The 27,386-nt window shown below is 35.7% G+C and overlaps 1 protein-coding gene across 1 annotated transcript in view; it reads right to left on the reverse strand.

The window, feature by feature from the left end:
• Positions 1–27,386, reverse strand: part of ODAD2 (outer dynein arm docking complex subunit 2) — an 85,604-nt gene that overhangs the window by 50,162 nt on the left and 8,056 nt on the right. Inside the window, exons 8-16 of the mRNA XM_051802319.1 lie at positions 26,592–26,798; positions 25,082–25,212; positions 24,731–24,872; positions 8,779–8,925; positions 8,291–8,500; positions 7,904–8,128; positions 5,800–5,910; positions 5,179–5,333; positions 1,577–1,819 (exon numbers count right to left, since the gene is read on the reverse strand). Of these exons, the coding sequence (XP_051658279.1) occupies positions 1,577–1,819; positions 5,179–5,333; positions 5,800–5,910; positions 7,904–8,128; positions 8,291–8,500; positions 8,779–8,925; positions 24,731–24,872; positions 25,082–25,212; positions 26,592–26,798 (1,571 nt within the window). The remainder of the gene's footprint in view (positions 1–1,576; positions 1,820–5,178; positions 5,334–5,799; positions 5,911–7,903; positions 8,129–8,290; positions 8,501–8,778; positions 8,926–24,730; positions 24,873–25,081; positions 25,213–26,591; positions 26,799–27,386) is intronic.

Below are 27,386 nucleotides of genomic sequence, written 5' to 3' on the forward strand. Positions count from 1 at the left end.
TCGGGAGAAGACAGCAGCATTATCTCTTCTAGTACTACAAGCCTAGCTAGCACAACACATCAGGTACGTGCCACAGGCTTGCTAGTAATAATAAATTTTGTGTTACAGGTTTTTTGTAGTAGTAAAAAGTATATTCTACTCTTAGAATATACTCAAGATCTTGCTTACTTGTTAATGTTTTAAGATGCTTTTAAAAACCCTTCTAGAGTTGAGAACTTCAACAGAGAATTTTTTATATGAACCAAATTTTATTCCTTTGTTCACTCTTCACAAAGTCTATAAAATTTTGTCCCAAACAACCTGTACTCTCTCTTTCTTAAAAATAAGATGGACTTTGTTCTATCACAATTTTAACAGCAACTTGTATTCTTTTTTATGCTTATACTGAACACATTCCAGTATGAAGCTATCCATACTGGATACTACAAGTGACAGTTCTGAGTATACAAAAGTATGTCTGAGGTTTTATAAATATCAATTTATATTTATTGGCATTTAAGTTTTTCAGTATTTGCAATGCTAATTCTGTTAAGTTTTTCAGTATTTGCAATGCTAATTCTGTTAGGTTAATACATAACACTAAAGACTGATTTTTAGTGAGATGTCTTGAAAGTGATTTCGTTTATTTATAGTTTTATGCTACATGGCTAACTGCTCATACAACCCATGTTTACAGTTGTGTACCATCCAGCCTTTTGCCACTGGGTGACAGCCAAAGCATGAAAACAAAAGCCCTACTCAGGAAAAGAATTCCCTGCACTGCTATATGAATATCAAGTGAATTATGCAAATCAGAACAGGAGGAGCTTAATAAAACTCTCTTTCTGACCTTCCTTATGTATACGGAGGGAAATATGCTGAGAATCTTCAAGTAAATATCCCTGTAAGGGAACTGTAAGTGCAGTAAATGCCGACCTCAACATTTAACTGGAAACTTAATCATCAAACTCAAGAATCTTTGTAACTTATACAAATCTACACCACAAAATCAAAGAGAGGAACAACTCTCTCAGTAAAAAGACATCCTTTTTCTTTGGTTTTGCAAAGGAATAAGAGGTGAGAAAAGGTTCCAAAACTGCCTGAGTTCACAAAAGGAACGATGGAGGGGGACAAAATACAAAATACTATAAGTACGCTATTTCAAAAAATTTATTTTCATGACAGTAAATGGGCACATTTCCTTTTTAGAATAACCTTCTCTAATTTAGCCTTTATGATTATTATTTATGATTTGATAACAGACGTAAAAGGACAAGGCAAAATACATACCTATCATGCAGCACTTCAAAATGGTGCTTTGTAATTTTGAATTTTAAGTTTAATAAAACTCAATTTAATAAAGGTTAAATTGGTTTTCCTCAAAATGCAAAAGATATATATATATAAAATATATGTATTTCCTTAATAATGTTTTTATATAGCACATTTACAGGAGGCTGTAACTAACCCACAGAATCCTGAAAAAAACCCGAAAAAGTAAAATATCCTTTTAGGTCAGATTAGAATTGACTATATTTGCATCAGAATTACTAAATATTTTTTAATATTTAAAATGCTATACATAGTAATAACTCACATCATATTTTCAGTTTCTGTTGCACATGCTCCTACTGCTTTGTTGACATTCACAAGTAGTGCCTGATCTGTTGCAGTTAGTAACTTCACTAAAGGTGGTATTCCACCACATCTGCGGATAGTACTTCGATTTATTTTCTCCTGGCAACATTCTCCCAGTGCTCCAACGACATTTATAAGGACTTCTTCAGGCTGATCAGTAAGCAGTCCTACCAGAGTTTCTATGGTTTGATATTCCCGAAATCTAAAAGACAGCAATAAACCCAAAGTTATTATTTGCAGTATGTTACCATTATAAATTTAATTTTATAATTAAATATCATTATTATTGAAGTACAATGTTTAATTTCTGTATGTAAAATCATCTTGCTGAAGAAATCCTAATACAGGTAAGTCATTCCAATCACTTAGAATAAGTGTGATATAGAACCTACTTTTCTCATGACATTTCCCTAATTTAGTTATCTAGGAATCTCTTGAGTAGTTTGAGGGTTTTCTAAACCTTGACATGTGGACACAACATCTACAAATAGCTGAAACAAACCAGAGGACTGGCAATTACTATGCTATCCTGACCTCAGCACTTTTTCCTGCTATGTTAACAATAGCTAGAGTAGTGGTCTACCAGACCCTTCTCCACCTCTCTGAACCAAAGGATCACGAGCCTTTAGAGAGTTTGCCCTGAGCAGTTCTATACTTAGTTCAGGCCTAATACATTGCATTTTCCTAAGGTCAGACCCATAGTTCTAGTACACCTCTACTGTACTATGTTAGATTTCAATCTGAAATTAAGAAATAAGTTGACAGAAATTTGACTTGATTGCTATATTAATACTTTCCTCATTCTTCATAAAACTTTTGGTACTGAAAATCAAAAATACGGTTTTTTTAAAATCCTGGAGGTCCTATCCAACAAAGAGATGTGTGCTAAACCTTAGAAGTTCATCTTTCAGAACAGGATGTTTCCTCAGTGCTAGAATCATCTTCTAAGTTTGTTTTGTTCAAAACTTAAGAGGATTATTTATACTTAAATACTGTATCTTCCTTTCATACATTTTCTGACACACCTTGACAGTTTCACTTGGTATATCAAGCTAGATCTAACCTGTATCTAATCTAATTATCAGAGATAATTTCTCTGAGGGTACTGAGTCCTCATTTGTGTTTCCCTCCCAGCCCCTACCTTCTGGAAGTGTCTACTTGAGCTACAAAAACTGTATTTTCCAAGAATCAGTTGCACATGTGGCTTTTCTTTCATACAAAAAAAAAAATTAATATTTCTGAGATTTTTATGGCAGACTGGAGCTGTTTCAATAAAACTTAATCTTTCCAAGCTGGATTATCAGCATAACAATTAAACTAACTGAGAAGTGAGAAACTTTCTTTTTTGGTTATTCAAACTTTGCTTAAAGGGAAATCTTCCTCTCTTTGTTCACTATAACTTGGAAGTATCCCTATAATCATTTTTTTCAAGAGTAAACATCAACAGCATGAATAAAAGAGCAAGAAAGTAAGCAAATAATTAAAAAAAAAAAAAGAAAAACAAAGCAAAACAAAAAACCACCAAACTGATTTTCTCTGGCTACTTTTTCTGCATTGCATATCAACCGCTTCACAGACGGAACGACAGGAGCTGGCTCTGCAACAAGCAGGCTGCTCTCTGACAGAGCTGCTGGCTCGGGCCATCTTGTGTCCAGAAGCAGAACGGCTCCTTGCACGCGAACTGGAATGTGAGCTGGACAGGCCCAGGCACCTGTATCAGCTCACTGCTGAGTCAGCACATCACCTCAGCAAGGTACTTCAGGTATAGGAAATACTGTGGAGCACTTTGAAGGTAATTAAGTGTCCCTGCAGGAACCAGCAGGATTTGTTAGTTCCAGCTTCAGGCCAGACTCAAGCTCACCCCTCCAGATCTACTTAGGTGTTTTCATACCGACCTCACTCCCTTTTCTTTAGTGCCCTCCCATCTTGAGTTTGGACACAGTTTTAATGCTTCAGACTCAGCACTACATAATACACGAATTCAGCTGGAGCTGTGCCTGGCTAGTAACCTTTGTGGAGCACCAAGCACTTGCCAAAGATATGTGAGTAGCCCAACAAAAATCTGTTTGCATTTGGACAGAATTATTGGCTACAGCTATACTAATAAATAAAACAGGCAAGGGCTCATTCTCTAGCCCTGAGGACGAGAAGCACAACATAGCATCCATATGGCTAAAATCTCTTCTCCTCACAACTCAGGGTGGCCTCACCCATTCTGCCTAATGGAAACAATCTGTTGCCTGCACTGTTCCCAAGGAGTGTCTGGGCATTGTCTGGGACAGTGCTTGCTGGCACAGGCCAAACTGTGTAAGGGACTGGCAGTTGAACTGTATGAATAATCCTAACATAGTGCCTGAACCCTGAAAGGTTTGGCCCTGTTTAGTTTACTAGTAGAGAGAGAGCCATTCAGCCTGTCTCATCATTGATTGATCCAAAATCAGGATACCTCTGTGCAGATACCCAAAGCCCACAGAAAAGAAGGATATACCCTTCTGCGAAGTTAGGTTACCATACAATCAAGAATGCAAAAAGCAGTAGGACAGCAGTAGAAGATGTAAAGACTATGGGTTTGGGAACTCAATAAGGACAGTAAAAAAGCCAGAATGTAAACACTTAGAGTGGAAATCTTCCTAATTTTTATCTAGCCTTTATCTATATTTGTGCTTATTCAGCAAAGTACACTAAAATGAGGGCTGCAGGAAGAGGTTACCTCTTACTTATACTCTTTCTAACATATGAATCTTGCATTCTTTTGTACAGAACAGCATAACTTCTAGGAAACCTAGCACATATGCAGCAGAGCCAGCTTTTTTTTTGAGGTAAGGTGCATGAATATGGTAAATTAATTTTAGATGAGGACATCGAGTATTCTCAATGATGAAGCTGTTCCATGAAAGGTGGAGGGTGATAACTCATGCTGTCACGTTCTCAGACAATTACTCAGGACCCTGGTACAGAGAGGTTGTAGGTACCTATGGTAGGACTCTTATCAGTTAATTCCACTCATTTAGAAGCTGGGTCTCCAGAATAAGCTACTTTCCTGAGACCCTTCTGTAGTCAAGAAGAGCAGCATCAAGACTAACTATCCTAAACACCAGTATATTTCTAATATGTATTAGACATCTACCCTAGAATGACATAATTTGCTCTCTGTCTCTCTTGATGTAAGACATTAAAGTGTACTAAGAACTCTGTCTACCATGCAGCAGTAATTCCAGCTTGTAAGCTACACGGAGGAGAGAGGATATCAGATATGTCCATATATCAAATGTTTAGTATGTGCTGGTACACCTCCTGACTCAGTGTCCTATGTCTTAGCTATTCTTTAGAGGCATCACTTGTCTCCATTGATTCTTAACATTCTAGGATCTGAGAACTGTCCACCATGCCCTGGTGAGGTCAGGTGGGAGTTTTTTAAGTACTATGAAACCTAAGTTGAAAGTCCAACTGATTATAAAGAATGTTTTTGAAGAACCATGACACAACAATTTTGAAAAAAATAGAGGTCCATAAAATCAAAACACAATCATGTAATAAATGCTTGTAAAATTAAATTGTTACTTTGACACGTTTTCTATACTGATAGCACATTTCCAGATTGCTCCTGTCACAGCTGCCAGAAGTTTCTTGTTTTCAGAGTTATCAAGCAGAACAGAGAGTGGTTGTAGACCTCCATGTTGTCTAACCAGGTCACGTATTTGTTTATCTTCTGCACACTATACAAAACAATTAAATATATACATTATATAAAAATGTGTAAAATTATGTCTTCAAAAGCTAGCTGTATTACATTGTAACTAGTAAAATCTAATACAGAAGAAAATTGTATTAAAGTACCTGAATATGCTAACAACTCACTAAGAGAGTTTGACAGTAAACTGCTACTGTATATGCAGCAGTGCTTATACTGTCACATTGTCCACTTTGTGAGCAAACAAACATAAAAAATCCAAAGAGTCTTCTCTCCACTGGCTACCCGTGCAATTTAGGACTTGCACAAAAGAAGAGCAAGTAGGAACTTAACTACAGTATTAAATATGCAGTTAAAATATTCACAACATTTTTATAAAGTAATTTCTTACATATTAGAGAAATAGTGAAATTAAGAAATATTAAAACCGACAACCACATGAAAACAAGGGGCTAATTCTGGCTCCAATCTACTGATTATAATAAAATTACCTTAAATATGGCACTTGCACAATGCATCTGAAGCTCCTCATGTTCACTACTCAAATTTTTCACCAGGTTCTCAATCATTCCCTCTGTTTTTATTGCAAGCCTGTAACTTGGCTAAAAAGATAAACTGCATCTTTTAAATCCAGTATATTAATAGTTAATAGGTCACAATAATAATACAGTGCTACAATTCCAGGGTTTGGTATTGAGAAGTCTTGTACTTTGTCACAAGCACAAGTAATCATTGCCTTGAAAATACTACTCATGATCTCAAAGGTAAGCAAATATAGAAATTCTCTGCAGTGCTCTTCCAAGCACCTGTAAAACCAGGTGCTGCAAGTGTAGCCACTTGGCTTAAAGAAAATGCAGAATATTCTGAAAGGTATCCAGACTCCCTGCTCAGAGCCAAGAAAGTAAAAGGTGCTTCAGAATGGGATCACGAAGTACCCCCCCACTTCATTGATAACCAGCAGCCAAAACAACAGATCTATACCTAGAACAAGGTTAGAAAAACAGGCATTGTAACAGGGGATCATTGTTTAAGAGAGGGGAAACATCATTGTAAGAGATGCATTTAGTATTCTTTCCAAGTTAGAAGTCACCCCCTCAATATAGACTTATTTAACCTGAAACCTGCCAGGTTTGTGTCTCATGCAACATGCCTAAATTTGTGTAATTCAAGAAACTAATTTTTAAATTCAAGAAACTAAATTTTTACAGTGTTCAATAATGCAAAATCTTTTGAAAACTCATGTCTTCCATGTCTCGAATTCTCCAAGAGAAGGTATTTATATTTTTTACCTGAAGTACAATACACCTTACTTTCAAATATGATTCTATAAATGGAGGTATAGAATCATAAAAAAATATAATAATTTAGGTTGGAAAAGACCTTCAAGACCTTTGAGTCCAACCATTCACCCAGCACTGCCAAGTCCACCTCTAAACCATGTCCCTAAGTGCCACATCTACACGTCTTTTGAACACCTCCAGGGATGGTGACTCAACTACTTCCCTGGGCAGCCTGTTCCAATGCTTGACAACCCTTTCAGCAAACAAATTTTTTCTAATACCCCAATTAAACCTCCCCTGATTCAATCTGAGGCCATTTTCTCTGGTCCTATTGCTTGTTAGCTGGGAGAAGAGACCAATCCCTATGTCGCTACAACCTCCTTTCAGGCAGCTGGATGGTGTTATCAGATCCTCCTCATCTCCTTTTCTACAGGCTAAACAACCCCAGCTCCCTCAGCTGCTCCTCATCAGACTGGTGCTCCAGATCCTTCTCTAGCTCTGCTGTCCTTCTCTGGACTCCAGCACCTCAAAGTCTCTCTTGAAGTGAGGGGCCCAGAACTGAACACAGGATTTGAGGTGCAGCATCAGTAGTGCCAAGAACAGGGGGTGACCACTGCCCTAGTCCTGCTGGCCACACTATTGCTGATACAGGCCAGGATGCCACTGACCTTCTTGGCCACCTGGGCACAATCTGGCTCATGTTCAGTCACTGTCAACCAGCACCCTGAGGTCCTTTTCTGCCAGGCAGTTTTCCAGCAACTGTTCCCCCAGCCTGTAGCACTGCCTGGGGTTGTTGTGACCCAAGTGCAGGACCTGGCATTTTGCCTTATTGAACCTCATACCATTGGCCTCAGCCCATGGATCCAGCCTGTCCAGATCCCTCTGCAGAGCCTTCCTGCCCTCCAGCAATTCAACATTCCCACTCTACTTGGTGTTGTCTGCAAACTGACTGAGGGTGCCCTTGATCTCGTTGTCCCCATCACTGATAAACATAGTAAGCAGAACTGTCCCAGTCATGTAATCACATATATGGTCATGGTAAAAAATATTTGTATTTGAATTTAAAAACTGAATATACTCAAAGCTGTGAAATCTGCCATGGTTCACATACTACTCCCAGCCATTTAAATAAAAAATATATGGCCTTTACTTCATTACAAGCTGTGACCTTCTCAAAAACACTTCGATCACACAAAGCATCTACTTCCTGATGGGATAACTGCCCTGATTTAAGTGACATTAAAATGTAATACTTCCTTTTAGTAGGCAATTGTTTTAATGCTTAGAAATAACTTAGCTTTATGTGTTTACTTACCTCTGAGGCACATTCTTGTAGTGTTCCCACTACTGGGATTAAGATGTTTGCATCTGAGCATTTGAGCCATGTAGCTAACAATGGAATGCCACCAGCTTTACGGATTGCTTTCTTGTTTTTGGTGCTTTTGCTGCAGCTCCAGAGTGCCAAAGCGCCACAGCGTGCTATTTCGGTATCGTTGGCTTGGTGTGGTGTCCCCACTGAAACACACTCCAACAGCCCAACCTAAAAAAACCCATATTTTTTAATATCTAAAGGGAAGTTTGATATTATACTGCTTTTTAATTACGGTAAACACTACCACAACAATCACGTATACAACACATGATGTATTTTTTTAACAAAAATACACATATGACAAGGGTACAAATTTTAATGTCTGCTTACCAATTTCCTGATTCCTCCATATTGCCTTACTGTCTTTCGTGCTCGTTTAAATCTAGCAACGTGAGCAATTGTTTCAGCTGCCAAACATTTTAGATCTTTATCTGGAGAGTCCAGTATTTTCACCATGATCTCTAAGCCCCCAAGATCTGCAATTGCATGTCTGATCAGTATATTTTGACTAATTTCCTTCAGGATTTTTAATGAACCAGTCTAAATAATGGGAAAAAACAGATGTTAAACATTATTTAATTATAAAAAACATTAACATTGTTTAAAATGCTGGGTTATCTAAAACATCTTATCTTTTATATTTAAGAAACTGAAAGTCAAAGAAATTGATTTCTTTCTCAAAAATCCGAAGAAAAAAGAAAATAGAGGAATGAGTAAAGAAAGAAATCAATTTTCTTTACACTCTATAACTTTGAAAATTGAAACAATATTCTAATAGAAAGGGCATATTCATAGATCTGTTTGACAAAGCTGCTTACCTGACAGTTAGTTTCTTCTGTATCAAGTAAATTAATTAACACTTCAAGACATCCAGTGTCTTTGAAAGCCAGCTGACACGATTCTTGAGCCATATTGAAATCTCTCATTGAACACAGTGCAATTACAGTAGCCGTTGGATCACCTGCCTAAAATAAAGCAAATAATTAACAAATCTGTAAAGTGCTCTTATTATAAAACGTAGTCACTTCCACAGTAAAATCACTACTAAAGAAGAAACAAGTTAGAGTATTTTGATTCTATTGTGTTAAAAAACACAGACATAGAAAGAAAGGGAATTATCGATAAAGTCTGCAAATGTCATAAAGATTCAAGTGAGTGAATAGCTCAGGTGACAAATGACTAATATGGCTTTCTGTGAATGGACCAGTAAATTAGGCAGTCAAGTATTGTGAGCTTTGTACAAGTGTTTGCAGATAGCTAAAGAACACAGAGTGAAGATACAGACATTTCAGAGATCCTGTCTGCATTTTTGCATTGGTATTCCAGAGATTCTAACAGGAATCTTCCATTGTGGACATTTCAGAGGATTTTTTTCCTGAGATTGAAGCCCTTGTAGAAAGTGTTTATTTAAAAACCCTGACATTTATGAACAATAACAAATTGCCGCTATTAGATCATATTCAGCTGAGTTATAAAGGAAACGGTATAATAGTGGATTCAGCAGAGGTGGCACATATCCTCTCACTTCAAACTGCCCTGTTACTGTCCTGTGAAACAATAAATGTTATGTCAACTTTGGAAACAGCTCAAAGGTTATCCAAGGCCTTTTAGCCAAAAATATGCGCTGGAAAAATTGGTAGACTGTAATAAAGAACAGAATTAGCAGTCAGTGAATATAATATTCTTGCAACAATATGATATACTTAGAGCTCCAAAGAATGACAAAAGTCATCAAGCTGTGGCAATGGTGATCTAGTTGATATGTCCAAGTGGACTCCATAACGATTTCGACAAACTCAAAAAAGGAAAGACCTAAGAAAAGAAAGTAAGCCACTGTATTATAACAGGAAAGACCATTATTTGGATTGGAAAGAATGACTGAAGGATAGGAAGCTGAGGATAGGAGCAAAAAGTCAGTTCAGTTAAGGGATGTGATTTAGTGGAGTTCCATGGATCCGTGTTGAAGTTATGTGATTCAACATACTCGTAAACACCCAGAGAAATGGAAGGACTAGTTAAGTGACAAAGTTTATCAACAATATTATAATTCAGGGCCTGTTGTGACAACCTGCTAAAAAAATTACTAGGACTAAGAGGGTAGTAAAACAGCAAGTGAGAAAATGAGAAATTGTGCACATCAGAAAAAACAATCCTAACTCCATAGATGAAATGATAGTTTTTCAGCTGACCATTAAATATTAGAAACGATATCTTGAGATGGCAAACAAATAAACATAATATTGGTACTTATTTGGTAAAAAATATTGAACAGAGAACGTCACTATACCACAGTATAAATCTACAGTTCACATACAACTTAAAAACTTCAAGCAATTCTACAGCTTCCCCCTCAGGAAGGTTACTATAGCACTGGAAAACTTTCAGAAAAGAGCAGCAAAGACAATCCAAAATTTTTTTAGTCTAAAAGAGGGACGCCTGAAGGGATATCATAGAGGTTGACGGTGTTAGGGATGGCCTTGAATGGGACAGAGAGGGGTTGACTGTCCTATGTTTCTTTTAATACAGATATAATCTCCTTTCATAATGAGGTATAATAGGGTTAAGGTAGTTGGTTCTTCAAATGAGGTAACAGACTAGTTGTGAAATGATTCTGTGAAAGTTAAAAATTTTCACTGAAGGTCAACAAAAACATAAATATGTCATCCAACTCTTAACCTCCTGTGTTAAAAACAAGTGGCAGTTTGAGAGTATTAGAAAGCTATGTTTGCCCTGTTCTTACTTCGCCCTGGGCAATCTTTTGTGGTACTGGGTTTCTTCTGCCTTGATGAACTATGATAAGAACAGCGTTTCACACTACTATAGGTTATATAGTCAAGTTTCCCACATTTGTGAAAATCAGAAGTCAGGACATCAGAATGCAAAAGATGAACTTTAACCACAGAAAACTTCCATCCTGATCATCGTGTCTCCCCTCCTGTTGCAGTCAGGTTATTGGGATACATTGTCCTCTGATCTGCCCAATACAGGGGGTTTTGAAGGTCATACAAATAATGAAAACAGGATATAACTTGAAGAGTTCTGTTTTGGAAACAGAGTATATAAAAAAGACTAGGGCTGTTGGATATGAATTTGAGATTACAGTGTAATATTTGATTAAAAGGATGAATTTTGGGATATATAATTGGAAGAACTGCATAGGAACATACATATTCTCTCTTTTTAGGCACTTAGGTGCTTGTGCAATTACCACTGAAATTCTGTGTCTAATTTTCCTTCTTACTGTTCTAGAAGGAAAGCGAAAAGTTGGAGATGATTCAGAAAAGAAAAATTCAAATTATTGTAAGCCTGGAAAATAGTTGCATTAAGAGAGACACGAGGAATACTATTTAGTTTATTAAAAAGTAAATTAAGGTATGAATCATTCATAGTGACTAAATAAATCTATTATGAATAGGAGCGTGATCACAGAGAGCTCTACATTCTAGCACAGACATTTAATGATTTGAAGTTAAAGGTACTAAAACTTAGATGAGGAGTAAAGTGCAAGTTTTCCATTGTGTGGTTAATTATCCTTTGGAAGAAATTATTTAGGAGCGATGATAAGTTTTCCATCAGTGGAAATTTTTCAGTCAAGAGTGGAAGATTTTCTAAACAATAAGCTCTATTTCAGTCACTGCTACTAGACTTAAAGCAAGGAAAAGATCAAAGAACACAACACAGAGAGTTAAACCATATGACAGTAGATTCTTTTGAACCTATAACATAGGTTTAGTGTTAACAAAATCAGGGATGGACCAAGCTGAATGGAAATTAGGAGGGCCGAGCTACCATGTGGCTGCAACAGAAGCTGAAGCACATGAACAGTGCCAACTGTGGAAGTTACAATTTGGGATACCTAGTAAATCACATTACAGTATCCACCTTCTGCATGCCTCTGAATTCTAGGGAAGCTTTGGATCCCATCCAGATCTGAACTGTGCTGCCCAAGCCCATCTCTTCTAAATGACAGTTTTGAATCTGTGAAGGACTTTTAGCCAACCCCTTCCAGTTGTGCACATCATAATGAAATACAGAATATTGAAAAACTGAGTAAAGTTTGCTAATATGAAACAAGTAGATCTAGCAAAACCAAAATTTTTGCAGCATATTACTTAAAAGTAAACAGAAACACTATGACAAATACAGTAAAAAAAGTATTTAAATTCAACATGCTCTTCCTACAGTTAGGATAAATGTAGTAGAGAATCACAAGTGAGAAAATCCAAAAAGAATGTAAGAACTACTTCATAAAGTTTGAGACCAATAACTCCTATCAGACAAAACACTTCTGCTAATCAACAAAGCGTATTCTGATAGTACTTCATAATTTTTACTTAAATGTCTTGTAACAATAGATATACACAGAATTTCCCCACAAAAAATATTTAAATATAAAGGTAATTTTTAAACATATGTAGTATATAGTGTGCTAAAGAAAGATACAACTTTTTTATCTTTTTTTAATCATCGTTATCATCTTGACTTCAGAAGAATGAAATGTGTCTTGCTTTAATAACATATTTTCATCTACTTTGAAAAATATGTCCCAGGGTATAAGATAGCGTAAGAATTTCTCAAATGTTTTCATAGGGAAATCAGTTTATCCACACAAACAAAACTAAACTATTTTTTTAAAAATCCATATGATATGATTAAAAGACTATACTGAATATCCTACAGCTCAAAAAAACTAACAGCTCTCCTTTTATGAAATTTATGGTCTTTTCACATATCTTAGGCTTTGTTATTTACTTTGCTTTGTATAATAAAAACTTTGCAGCAGGTGTTTTAAGAGAAAACTTATCTTTTTATTATTTTACATAAATGCAGAAGTATATCACTAACCTGAAAAGTGATGTCTCTTCTTTTGCAGACTGCTTCTCCTAAAGTGAAACTCCACTTATACCTAACATAATAATCCATAATTCCCTTATCTTACATGTATAATAGTTGGCATATGATATTTAATATAGACCAGATTTTTAAAAAATAAACAACTTTTATTTTTCTTTTACTAAATAAAAAATAGAACTGTATATAAAATACATATATATGCATTTTATTTTTTTGGTTTCAAAAATGAACACACCACTTAAAGTGTTTTTAATGTAAAACCACAATAAAATATTTCTCATATGTGCTGAAGCATCAGTTCCACAAAATAAGAAATATTAGTGACGGTTTCAACAATTCTTTTTTTGTTTCTTGAAGTTATCATTACAGTAAGTACGGCAGTAGTTACAGAATAGATTTTAACATGCATGGAAATAGTTACCTCTCCATTAAGTTGACATAAAATCTGCATCATGTTGTTATACCATTTGAAATCTGATATGTTGGATGCAAATAGACTCTACTGGCAGATCAACAATCAATTTTAAGGTTTGAAATTAAACACAGACTTAGTTAAAAATATGCCTCTTCCTATATATTGGTATAACATATATATCCATAAATTAAATGAAAATAAACCAGTATCACCATTACACTATCAGTAAAACATCTTCTGTGCAATGTATATGTAATGTCTCTGTTATGATACTCAGAGCTTGCAAATGACAATTACAGAACTACCAACAAGATCAAATAAGAATGAAAATAAAAGAAAAACACAAGCAAATAAGGACACAAACTAAAATATAGTTACCAAGGAACACACAAGTTCAAACATCATTTTGTTTGATACTTCTGTAATAATCAAGAGGATAAAATCTGTTAGTCAATGGCAAGCTTTCAACAAATGAAACTAAGAAAGCTAAAAGCATTAAGGGGCCTTTTTATGCATTAACTTTTACTGTTTTCTATTAATGTTTACTTAATGTTAGTGATGGCATAGTGAACACTGCCTATGCTAAGGACATAATTAACTAGTCAGTAAGTACTTAGATAACTTAGATGTTTTCATACTAGATGAGCTTAATGGATTCTGCTCTTTGGTGCTGAGAGAATTGGCTGATGCCATGACGAGCTTGCAGAACTGTAGATAAAAATCTGTTGTTATCAGTGGAACACAATATAATCTACCAATATCACAGTGTTGCCAAACAAAAAAAGCAAACTTTACAGAGAGACTTACACCCAGATTTGTAAGATACAAGAAATCATCCTTCTTTGGTTTGGCACTGATTAAGTTTAAGTGCTGTGTTCATTCTAGGTATCACACTTCAAAAGATACTGATAAAGTTGATAAAGACCAGAGGACATCAAAATATCTCAAAATTATGATCTTCACAGAAAAATGGAAGGAACTGGAGCAGTTTACTCTGAGGTAGAGCATAAGGAGGTGGTTTAAAGGACAGCTACAATGGTAATCATCTGTTCACCAGATCCAGTGTGAGTAAGACAAGAAATAACTGGGTTAAATGGCATCAGGGCTGATCTATGCTAGGCAAATAAATAAATAAAGGTAAGGATATTTGAATTTTTGAATATATTGCTTGCAGCACTTATGAAATCTCCACAACATGAACGAAAAGAGAGCTATTTGTCCAGAAGACACACAAAGAATTGATGCTGTTTTGGAGGCAAGCAGATGGAGTCAATGACCTCCTACATTCTGCTCTAGTCCTATTTTCTGTTGTTTATTGTTTGTGAACTTTTACTACCATTAAATTTTGTAAACATTAAATGTTTTTGATATTTCCTTCTTTTCTTTAAAAAGAAGATTGACCCATAATAGATAATATGATTAAATACAGAGAACAGATAGTAAAACAGGCCTAAGATTTCAATAGCCCATGTCCCATCCCAATTAAACCCTTCCCAGTCAATACAAAGCTTTAAGTGTTGAAATGATGATCTCAGTTCAGCGGGCTAGGAAAGAAAGACACAACATTTCCTCTAGAGTCATCTCTGGAAGGGGTAAACGCCATGAAAGTTTTTTTGCAGACGATCTGCCAGCAGGCAGAAGCATTAGTTCTACAGGCAGTTGAGACTGCACAGGAGACTGCAGGGTATCTAATCCAGTACAGTCCACTGTATGGCACTCCTACCCTCCCTGTTCCTTCTGCTTGAACCCTCTGACATCATAAGTGGCATAATTAGGCCACTTTGGGTGACCTACAGCAGAGATCTGTATCAGAGTTCAGAATTGTCACAATCGCCACTAGGGAAAGGACAGTTTTAAGAAAAAGGCACCACTTATACCTGGACTCGGGATAACAATGATCTTTGAGTCCTTTGACAGAATTGCTCCCTGCTACTGACCAGGTGCCTTTTCCTAGTATCTCTCTTCCCCTCTTTCAACTGAAACCTAAAGGCATTATTGGAGTACAAGTAATAAAAGTACTAACAAGATTATAAAGAAGATTATTCCAAATTTGTTGCTCAATTTGTAGTAAAATGGACCTCCATGCATGGAAATATATAAACATTACAATAAAGTTACAGTGCATTTCAGTTTCTTCAGAGAAAGCAAGATTAAATAAAAACACAATTATACAGTTTTTGGCTCGCAAACATCTCTATAAATATGGTACCTATTTGAAGGGGGTTTTAATTAATTTATTTAATTTGTATTACGATTTAGAGTGAACATGACTAAATGCAACCAGAAAATGAAATACTGTTTTACTTTGCATGGCAATGTCAAGAACAGGGTTTTTTTGTTTAGACCTAAGTTTGAAATTTATTTTTCCAGAGTAAAAGTTTATTTACTGTATTAAATAATTCCTGGATAGACAGAATAATGTGCCTGTCTGTGATAGCATGTCCATGACTGAATAACAGGAAAGAAAATTGCTGTTTGTGGGCAGTTTTGTCATTCTTCTGTATAATAACACCTAGTTTTGATTACGAGTATATATAATCAGAATGGCAATTACCATATCCTTGACAAAACTAAGACCAAACGTACCAAATCAACATATTTTTAGAAAACACTGAACAAACAAAATAGCATAATGTGATATCCAAAAGACAGTAGGTCAACCGATATTGTTATACCAGAAAATTTTCAATTAAAATTCATTAATGGAATGAAAAAACTTCTAGAACAAAAACATTGTTTAAGTGGAATCCCAGCCTAAAATATTATTAAAATACTGTCATTTTTATAAAAGGAGGAATCCAAAATAAGTAGTAAAGTATGAAACAGAATTCTTAGTTTAATACTTTGTCAGTTTCTTATTTTCTGTTAAACTTGACTCTCTCAAATCACAGCCCCTTTTGTAATTTTCTGCTGGAAAATAATTCAAAATTTAAATAAATTTTGATAAAGCATAATGAAAGACTGAGTATTGCAGTACAACATTAATAATATGCTTCAGCAAGGCAGTTTTTCTATGCTAGTGAATCTCTAAACACTCTGAGTTTTGTTATGGTTTATATATTAGTTCCAATATTTCATTTCAGTTTATAAAACATACAAGCTGCAACTTGTTAAGACATGAGTTATGGACAAGTATAACTGAGTTATGGAATAATTCCCTGACCCACTTCCTGAATCTTCTGGCGTTCTTTAGCTACAGCCTGGCAGTATGTAAACCATACAGATTAATATAAGTAAAGCCAGTGGAAAATCACAGGCATCATGAAGTCTCAAAATCCAAAACATTCACACTGGACTACAACAATGCACAGAAGCTGCAGTTTTAATTGCAGATTAATACCTTGACCCTGACCCTACACAGTGGCAGAAGTGACGTATATGTCATGACCCAGATACAGTGAATATAAATTGTCGTAATTTATGAAACTGAAAAGAGTTTCCAAACAAAAGAATAAGTCTATTATTTTCTGCACGAACCAGAAGGTTTTGTTAGGCAACCGTTGATTCTGTCTTGAAAACTCTTCCAAGAAATGTATCCATTCCCTTAACTTTCCTTTTCTGATTCATAGTAATTGGATTCTACTATAGAGAAGGCAAGACTCTCTATACAGTTCATGTGCAAACATATGAACTTTTACTTCACTGGACTAGGAATAATAGATTTCTAGTAACTTCTCAAACCTCAAACTTGGAAGGAAGTGAAATGGTGACCCCAAAACCACAGAAAACCTGGCCAAGGTAATATATAATATCTCTAACAGTGCAAGTTTATCTTCTACTTTTTTGTGAAAGTTTCAGTTTAGGAGTGTATTTCCTCCCCAGTTGCATCTAGACAATTTTGTTAAGATGCTTCATTTGAGGAAAATAAAGCATATATGTTTTTAAAAAGAACATGCTAAAATTAGAAGGAAATAGAATTGAATGAGAAAAGGGTCTAGGATTAAATTTTAAAAAGAAAAAATCCTACACAAACAGCACTATTGTTACCAGTATTTTAACACTGAATTTAACATTGTAAACCCTGACTGGAGACTTTGAGATGAGACATATGCTGTCCATAACACAGATGTACTATTGACCTTGTGTGACAGTGTCAGACCTGCCTAAGCAATTTTGACTTTGCCTAGTAGTTGGCTCACAAAGAGGATAAAAGCCTTAATGTTATTACAGCTATTTTAATTTTATGTATCCAACTAATTCGGGAAACCAGTGGAAGTGAAGCCGAGGAGAAAATTTAATGAGGTTGAACTAGGAAGGATCTGTGCCTCTACAGACTACTGGAGAGCTCACACACTGTTGAAACAGAAAAGACATTTTAAACTAGCAAAAAAAAGATTTTGCAAGAAAAACAGAATGATAGCAAAAGTTTATGAAGAACTAAGAGACAGGTGTCCTCTGGACAAATAAAACAAAAACAGGGCTTAGTGAGAGCATAGGAAAAACAAATATAGATGAAGACATGGCTGAAGTACAGGCTTGCCTCTGAAACAACTGTGTGTATAGTGAGCTGTGATTAAATTGAGCCTAGTCAATGTGGAACACCTAAAAACAATGAAGAATATTGTTCTGTCTACTTAAAACTCTTTGTAGCTTTCAGACACAATTCTGTTCTAATTCTTTAGGAAAGATAATGATTTGATTACCTACTTTGTGAATATAAAGCCTGAAGTCACATTCAGACAGCTCTGGCAATTTACTATTATTTTAAAGGTACTATACTTACAGTGTCAAAACCATAGTTCATTAATTTAATTACCTGCTTTTACAATAGAATACAATCCTGCAGAAAGAGGAGAATCAAACATCAGTTATTTTACATTCTTTTCCTCAGTCCTTAATGTTTGACATACCATCTCTTCTTTCTCATCTTTTATTGAATTCCACTTTTTGTTTGCTTTTTTTCCCTTTTATTTCTAAATTGTCTTTCATCTCATCAGCTATGAAACTCTTAGGAATGTGTGACCCTCTCAACATTAATTAAACATCCACTACACAGAAATTCATCAGAGTTGGTGTTAATGGTCAAAATTCAATTGGCTGTTCTGAATTTTATATGTCTCTTGTGATGAGGAATGATTGTTTGTACAGTATTTTGAGGAGAGAGCTATTCGAGTGCTTCAGAGTTGCCAATTATAATAATAATTTGAGAGTTCACCATTTGCCAATATTTCCTACCTAGTAAATTTATCATAAAAGTATTTCTTTTTCCTGATCAGCACAATCTAGGTTGTTAGAAAATACATATCTTAACTATAATATGCAGTTTTCCTATATTTTTATTTCCTTTTTTTTCAGTAATCACATTCTTTACTGAATTTTAAAATAAAATCTTGGCTAATACTGGAAGAAGAGAGCAAGAGACGTTCATGAAGAGTAGAGAAGAGAGTGATATGAAGGCTGACAGGTTAGCCAAGGCTGACAGGTTAGCCTAACATGTGCTTAGAAACACTAGCAGGTGGCACATGATTCTGTCAGATACATTTGGTATTTTCTGAAAAATAACAGTCTACCACTTAGCCAAACTACAGGAAAACTTATTTTCATTTGAATAACCTTCAATTTACTCCACCAAATACTTTCATCATGGAAGGAGGAAGATTTATTGTTAGACATTCTACTAATAAGATCAGGTAAACTACCTGCAAAGTTGGTCAGTCCTGAAAAAAAATTATTACACAGTGTCAAAAGTATTTTACATACAAAAATATTTTACACGCACTTATATGTGCTTATTTTGTATTTAACAGCTAAAATATAATCTCATGCAAGTCTGACTAATATGATATTATAAAGAAAAACAACATGATGTGCAATATATGTTCTGCACAGATTAGGTACTTTTACTCCTGCTATTAGATTCTGACATTTGCACCCATTACACATATAGGGCCAGATTTCAAGACTACAGACTTTGTACTTGCAGTTCTCTGTGCAGTTTGCTATTCAGGAACATCCATAAACACCAGAGATTTTTTTCTATGACTATCAAAAAAAATTCGAGCAGTATTACAATGTGCAAAATAAGCAAACAAATGCTTGGTACTTCAGCAGGTACATTGCAACACTAGCGCTACTTTTTTCTTGTCTTACTAAATTTGAAATTACTTTTTTGAAACTTTAAGCTTTAAAGTTTCACTTTAAAGGATCAGTATTTGAAGACCCATTTTATTCCTTAAGCTGGGATGTTCATGTCTTTTTTTGAGGTTCTGCATTTTGGAATAAAATAGAATTACTTTTCTACTACTCCCAAAATACAATTTATTTCTTAACCCATTGCTCATGAAGCTGATTTAAATTTTTATAATGAGTGTTAGTGTAACTTTTCATTTGCACAAGAAAGTAATAATTTTTTTGAAAGGCTGGATGTTTTCTATCACAAAATTTTATGAGGAAGATATGTATTTTTCAGGTATCTAAAACCTTACACCTCAAGTACGACAAGTCTCATCTTCGACATAAACTGTGACTGACATTATATTAAGGCATAGAAGGGAAGTGTGCAAGCATTCAATTATTGACTGCCTCCTGCTTACCCTTGATGCAGAAAAAAGTCACACTGCAAACCTTGCATAGAGAGTGCAAAATAACTCCCCACACACATCCAACTGCAATTTAAGATTTGGTCCTCAAATGTTCCAAAATATGCTCCCTGTTACTGTAATAGTTTAGATCCTCCTTGTCCACATTCCTGAACTTCAGGCATACATGGATTTCCTATACCTTCGTTTGCCCCAAGTCCCTTAATCCCAACTTCCAGATGTTTCCATGTTTTTTTCCTGGGAAATAAAACTACTCCATACAGTTTGTCAAAAATATCTACAAGAATCTCTGATTTAAGATCCTCTTAGCTCCTGGCAGAGTCTCCCTGCATCATTTCACTTTCTATTTGACTTTCTGCACTTTTAATCTGCACCTTTCTTCCCCAAGAATGTAGGACTCACCACTCCTTCCTGCAAACCAATACACAGTTGCATATTGCTAACTGATAAATTTGAGCTTTCTGAGAAGAGAAAATAAACTGTGCCTGTGGTGCAGAGGCCACACTACACCCTCCTGGCTCAGGTCTCCCTGTACTATAAAAGGGAAGCAGAAGTGATGGGCAGTAGGTCTCGTCCAGCCAACAATCACTGCAATGCAGTGAAAAGAAAGAGAGAGAAAAACGAGAGAAGAAAGAAAGAATGGAGAGAAAGAAAAAGAAAGAGGCAAAGGCCAGAAGGAATATTCCTGTACATTCCTGCCTCCCTGGTCTGTTTGACATCTTTATGTAAGCCCACTACAGAGGGGCCTCCTGCCAGCTACAAAAATGTTGCTTGAACACAGCAGCCTTCCAAAGGTTCTGCCAAAATTCAGCTGTGGAGCAGCCCTGAATACACCCAGTGTATCCTGCAGGTTTTGTACCTTTTCCTTGTCCAGTGAGTGAGATTTCATTGAGTCATGTGATAGATGTCCTTCCTTCCCAGCCATCCACTGCTATGCAGCACCAGGGCACATGGGCACATGGGCACCTGGGAGCTGGTGCTCAAAGCCACAGTCAGGGCACATCCTCTGTGGCTCCTGTGAAGTGCCATAGCATTCCCGCAGCTCCTGGACCTGGCACAGGATGGGAAGAGACATGGGATTTGTCCATCTATGATTCTGAAGTATAAAAGAAACACAATGCTGTTCTGGGAATGAGGTCTTTTGCACTGGAGTAATTGCAAATAGATATGAAATTAATGGATATTTTACGTGAAGTGTGAGATTTGACTGGTTTCACCAGTGTATCCCTGAAATATAGCCAAAAGCAGAACGACTTTCCACATAAGAAACTGAAGGATGAATTCTGTAACTGCCATGGTCCTGCAGAACTCTATCCAGAGCTAATCCTGGCATAGGTGTACACATAAATCACACCCTTACAAGGAACCAAGATCAAGCAGCACAAGGGCTTAAGGGATTACAGACTTATTCTAGAGACTGGAGTTATTACTGGCACAGTCACCAGCCCCAATTCACCTCTCAGCATCTCAGTTTTATCTCAAAAACTGGCAATAGCCAGTGCTCAACCATGGGCAGCACAAACCCCAGCTCTCACCCTTTTTCTTTGTTCTTTTTTTTAGTGACCAGCCACAAAGAAGATTCTGCATTTCTACCTGATGTTCCCTGTTTCTAGTAGAACGATGACAGAAAATGATGATCCCTTCATCCTATTCCTAAAATTTTTCTTTAAATATCCCCTAGAAATCAAATACTTCAGAAGCACAAATTTAATGTCAAATATAATGTCAAATCTGAAGTAGGCACTTCTGGGTGAACCACACTGTTACAAACATCAACAGAGCACTTCATTCCAGTTTCATCTACTCCGGCCCTAAAAGCTACCTAACACAAGGTCATCACCAAGCTCGCTGATCTGTCTTCACTGCTCGCTGCTAAGTAGATGGGGAGACATGGAGAGAACACACATGTTCTGTCTTCTGTTTCACAGCCCTGGGAAGCTTGAAGGTAGGACAAGGAGCCAGACCACAGAAGCAGCTGCTTCCCAGCGGAACAATTCCAACATGGATACTCTTTCCCGGAAAGGAAGGGGAGTGGAGAAGGGCAAAAAGTCAGAAGGGAATTTCCCCTGCGCTGGAATTTTCTCTCCATGAAGAGGTATACAAGCACAGAGCCTACAGGCATAACTCACAGGATCTAGAAAGTTTGCTTTATACAAAAAGCAATTGCCTTTTTAACATTTAATGACAATCTAACATTGGTATAAAAACTAGGTATCTTTCAGGTTTTATGGAAGTTTTTTCTCTGTAAATTCATCTTTATAGAGTCTTGCTGAATTGTGATTCACATTTACTTTAGCAGACATTAAAAAAATGGTTGCATCTACAAATTTTTATATCTTCCTGGTATCTCAAACACCTATAATTTAAGGCATTTTATTCATTTTTTTCAGTTGTGCAAACAATGTATACAACCTTTGAAGACACACAAGCCCTCTGAAATTTGTGCTTCTATATAAATAGGCTTGTAGATACTTAAATAACACAGTCATAAATATATTTTCTCTTATGTTGCATCTGTCATGAACACTTGCCTACATGAACAACAAGAATGCCAAAAAATCTCCTAAGTCTGGCCAGAAGTGCAGTATTTATACTTGAATTAAAACGAATTCCATGTGCAAGCTAAAGTAGCACTCCATCAATAAAACATTTCAACCACTGTCTGTGGTATGGCACTGAGGCATCTCTTTTCAGCTTTATCTGACCCCAGGGAGTTCTTGCTTTACGTAGCTAAGAATCAACACAGAATTATTTTAAGTATATCTTCAAATATTTTGTTTAATTTATACCTAATTTAAAGAACTATTTGGCAACTCGGGTGTGCATGAATGCATGAACAAGTATACATCTGAATTTTCAGAACAAAACTTTTTCATATTATGGAATTTTGTATTATAAACTTCTTAACAGGTACTCGCAATTTGATCAGAAATGCTCCCCTTTCTTTTTCTAGTTACAAAACATTTTGCAATTTTCCTTGTTGACAGCTGGAACAAAAAAATACCAATTTCTGAAAGAGAGGTGCTTGAAAAATACATTTCCCTATTTGCCATTATCAGTCTTCATTCAGAATGGTTTCATGCAAATGTAGATATGAATTTCAATACTGGATAAAGTCCAATACTAAAATCTAAACATGACTATATGAAGAACCTAGAGAGGAAAGGGAGTTTGAGAATTATGTAATCAGGAGACAAGAGCCTTGTCGGTAAAGAGGGTGGTACATAAATGGGCCAAAGAAAAGATTACTGTGAGTTCATCAACAGTAATTAATTTCAAATCTCCTCTCTAGGAGGACCTTGGGTGTTTACTAAAAAGCAGCATGGTTGTTTCTCTGAGCTCTCAGATAGGCAAAAAGAGATGCTTCATACATAGACCAAAGCAAGTTATTAGCAAACTGAAATATTTGAAAACAGCATCTTGAACAATTCCATGCAAAAAGGAAGATTCATGCAAAATCTATACATGTGTTATGTGTTCAGCATTAGGAATAGCTGAGCAAGTTACATGTTCAGTGTTACACCAGATTACATTTGCAAAGTGTTATTTTACCACAGCCAAAATGACAAAAATATAGAGGTCCAACCTAGAAAAGATAATTGTAGAGAGATTTGTATTATCCATGTTTGTCTGTGTCTCTTTGGCTACAACCACTAGCAAGGCTCCACGTACACGAACTGAGAACAAGCAGTGTGACTACTCTGAATACAATTTAAAAGACTGAGTTACTCTTCTACAATGGTCAAAAGACTGGAAGGAGCCAAAGCTTTGCTTATTCCTCACAAATGTTTAATTGTAGAATCATAAAATCATTAAGGTTGGAAAAGATCTCCAAGATCATCGAGTCCAACCTGTGACTGATCACCACCATGTCAACTAAACTATAGCACGAAGTGCCACATCCATTATTTCCCGAATACTTCTACAGATGGTGACTTCACCTCTTCCCTGGGCAGTCCATTGAATCAATTAACAACCCTTTTAGTGAAAGAATTCTCCCTGATGTCCAGCCTGAACCTCCACTGGCACAGCTTGAGGCTATGTCCTGTCATCCTGTCTCCAGTTGCCTGGGAGAAGTGACCGACTCCCACCTGGTTACAACCTCCTTTGAGGCAGGTTGTAGAGTGATGAGGTCTCCCCTGAGCCTCCTCTTCTCCAGGCTGAACACCCTCAGCTGCTCCTCATAGGACTTACACTTTTTTTGCTTTACCAAATGGCAGCACCATCATTTTATCAGTCAGATGTGTGTGCTCTGTACTCAAAAAAATAAACAAGCCAGCGCTTTTATTAGTAACTTAACAGAACATAAATTCCAGTACAAACTTGTAAAGGAATTTCTCCTGAGGGAAAAACATAATTAGAGTTTTCCAGAATAGTAGAGGGTTGCTGGGGTTTTGATGTGTTTCAGACATATTCAGAATTTTAACTGTGTATATTTATAGGTTCCAAAAGATTTTCACCAAGTCTGTGTAAAAACCTTTCTTTTTCGTTTGTTTTAGAGGATGCCTGTTTATCATACATTTTCTTGTCCACTAAAGCATCTATCCAGACACAAGACCATGTTAGAATTACTTCAGTCATGCATTAATCATAGCTGATGAAAGACTTTAGGCAACTATTCAGTTTTAATAAAAACTCTTGAAAGTTATTATCCACATAAAGAAATATCTTGGAACATTTCATACAAAAAGCAAAACAGAAACCCAATAATTAATAAAGAGATTATACCATCTTAAGTTTTAAATAACACTGAACAGATGGTTTAATCTAAAGGTCTATATAAGCCAAAAATAGCAGATGAAAAAAAAAAGTGCATGATAGGAAAGTCCACAGTTCCAGGATTTGAACATACTGCATAGCCAGGCTATTCTAAAATATATGGAAGGTAGAAAGGATGAGGAGCTGTGCCCTCAACTGTATCTTTTTTATTTTTTATAAAATTTATCAACACTTCTTAATTACCTTTACATATTTTGAAAGTTTCTGAATTCCCCAGTATTCAGGTGACAAATCAGTGGTTCCTTCCTGACGACGTATAGGCTGTTCATCCTCCTCAGCGTCTGAGGAACTGTCACTAACATCTTCTAAACTGCTTGATGTTTTTCTAAAAATAAATAAACAGAATCACCAATTTTAAACAGCTAGAAGCTAATAGGGACAAGCACATTTCAAACAGGTATCACAACAGTGCCTAATAGAAGAATTAGAAAAATACAACTGACATTACTGAACAGTAAATATGGTGATAATTACTGTAGATAGGGAAAATAAATTGTTTTTTTAAATGAAGAAAGAAAAATAAGTAACCCATACCTTCCTGAGGCTCGATTAATTTTAAGAGATTTAGCATTGGCACTGGATTTCTTTCTCACTTTTGAAGATACAGTACTACTTCTCCCTTCTTCTTCAGTATCTTTTTTTGAAGCTTTGTCACTAGATTTGGGTTTATTTAAAAAAATAAAAAAAAAAAAACAAACAACCAAAAAAACAGAAATCATTTTTTCCAGAACATTCTTCAACAGATTGTGACTCAGAGAACTCCTGATTGTCCATGCATTAACAGTTTTGGATGGATTCTTCTTCAATGAATGTGTCTGGTTGCTTTTTGTACTCACATAAACAAATGAATTTACTATCCTCTGGCACAGACTTTGAGTGCTTAGCTATGTGGTGTATGAAGAAGTCTCCCTCTCTGTTCTGAACTGATCTCACTGGCTTATTTTCATTTGACGCCCTTTATTCTTGTCCTAGAACAGACAGTGACTAAATGTTCCCTGTTTATCATCTCCAGTCATGATTTTCTGTATCTTTCTTCTTCTCCTCTAGTCATTATTTTCCAGGCAAAAGAGTTCTAGTCTGCCTAGTTCTTCCACACACTGACATGTTCCATAGCTTTGATCATGCTGAATACAATATATCTTGCTTTCCTTATATTCCAAAAGATTCCTAGGCCTAGTTGAGTACAATAACTGGTGCTTTTTTGTCCCTAACTTACAATATTATGAAAGTAAAATGTCTTTTCAAGCTTGGACTGGTCAGCCTATCACAGTCACAACAATAAAAGAGAATACTACTCATGATTACAGCCCATTTCACTACATCTAGACTTTAACAGACTGGGGAAAAAAGTTAGCTCTTGCCCTGGGAAACCATTTTTTTTAATTGATGACTGTAGGTCAAATCCTAAATCTCTTAAAATGTTTCTTGGAACGTCAAATTGGAAGACTTGAGAAGATACTATTTTTTGTAGGATGGCAATCAAAGGTTTTTCTTTATCTATTCTTCTTCCTCCAGTAACATGAAATCAGGAAACATTAAATCAAAATAGAATTCTGATTTCAGAAGAAAAATCCAACAATATCCAATATATGTATACTCTATTTTGGGTGTTCAAGATCTGAGATAATCTCACTAGTGAATATTGTTGCTAAGCAGAGATAGAAAAGTGGCTCATATAATATGAAATCATTAAAAATTGTAGTAACAAGTAAGAGTCATTCTGATTTTCCATCATGAAAGTGTGGTTTAGATTAGATTTTTCTACTCTATCTTGCTTTAAAAGGTATTTAACACTAAAAATATGATGATAAACCAGTACTGCATAGAACTGCAAGACATTTCCCTGCCTTGCTGCAGAAATGATGTAACATTAAAGTTGTTGCACGAGAGAAAAAACGTGAGAACTCTCTTCTTAGAAATTAACATGTAGTAAGTTTTGTTTCATTGCTCTTAAGACAATAATGCAGACTGCAACATGCAGTCCAACCATTAGCACAGTTTAGAGAAACCTATAGGAAAATTCAATTATAAAGATAACTACTTATCTTTGGGAAGCAGAAAGCCCAGTATTTTTCCACTGCATAGTTGGTTGTAACTTCTTGCCAGTGGATCTTCTCCCTGCTGCAGAACTTTTCACTTTCTTTTCTGTAGAATCATAAAGGTTCTGGGATTGGCCAGAAACCTCAGCATCAGCACCTTCCACATACTGAGAATTCTTCTCAGATGCTGGTTCTTTAAAAAAACTATATTCCTAATAAAAGGAGACATGGTTTGTCAGTTATATTGCTATACGAATAATGCATATGAAGTTATAAGCAGTTATAAGCACAATTCCAGGATTCTGTGCTTAAAAATTGTATGCATTATATGTAGAATTAGATTCTAAACACAAAGTTGTATTGTCTTTAAAAGAAAAAAAATTAATTTGGAAAGCAGCAGTTACCATGTGCAAATTAAAGTTTTTTAAATAAACGAAGTAGCTAAATTTGGAACTTTCTGAACATACTTGAAAATTTGGTGTTGTTCCGTTTCTAATATGTCCAATAATTTGTGACACAAGCACTTTTATAGAACCTAATTCCAAATGAGTTTTAAGATCCAGAACTGCAAAATCAAGTCACTGTGCTTCCAGTGGATCATTAACATAAAAACTATTTCCTTCTATAAAGGATTTACAAAAAATTCCCACAAAAAAAGTAATGAAGAAAATAGGCTATCATAAACTGCTCGACTTCAGTTCCAAGTAATTTCATTTGATATAGTTTAGAATTAATATGAACACATTCCTTTTCATTTTTTTTCATGTTCCGTCTCTCAGGACAAAACATTGTTGAACAAG

This window comes from Manacus candei, unplaced genomic scaffold, assembly GCF_025592945.1.
Source record: "Manacus candei isolate 608988 ecotype Guabito, Panama unplaced genomic scaffold, ASM2559294v1 h1tg000056l, whole genome shotgun sequence".
NCBI classification, from domain to species: domain Eukaryota; kingdom Metazoa; phylum Chordata; class Aves; order Passeriformes; family Pipridae; genus Manacus; species Manacus candei.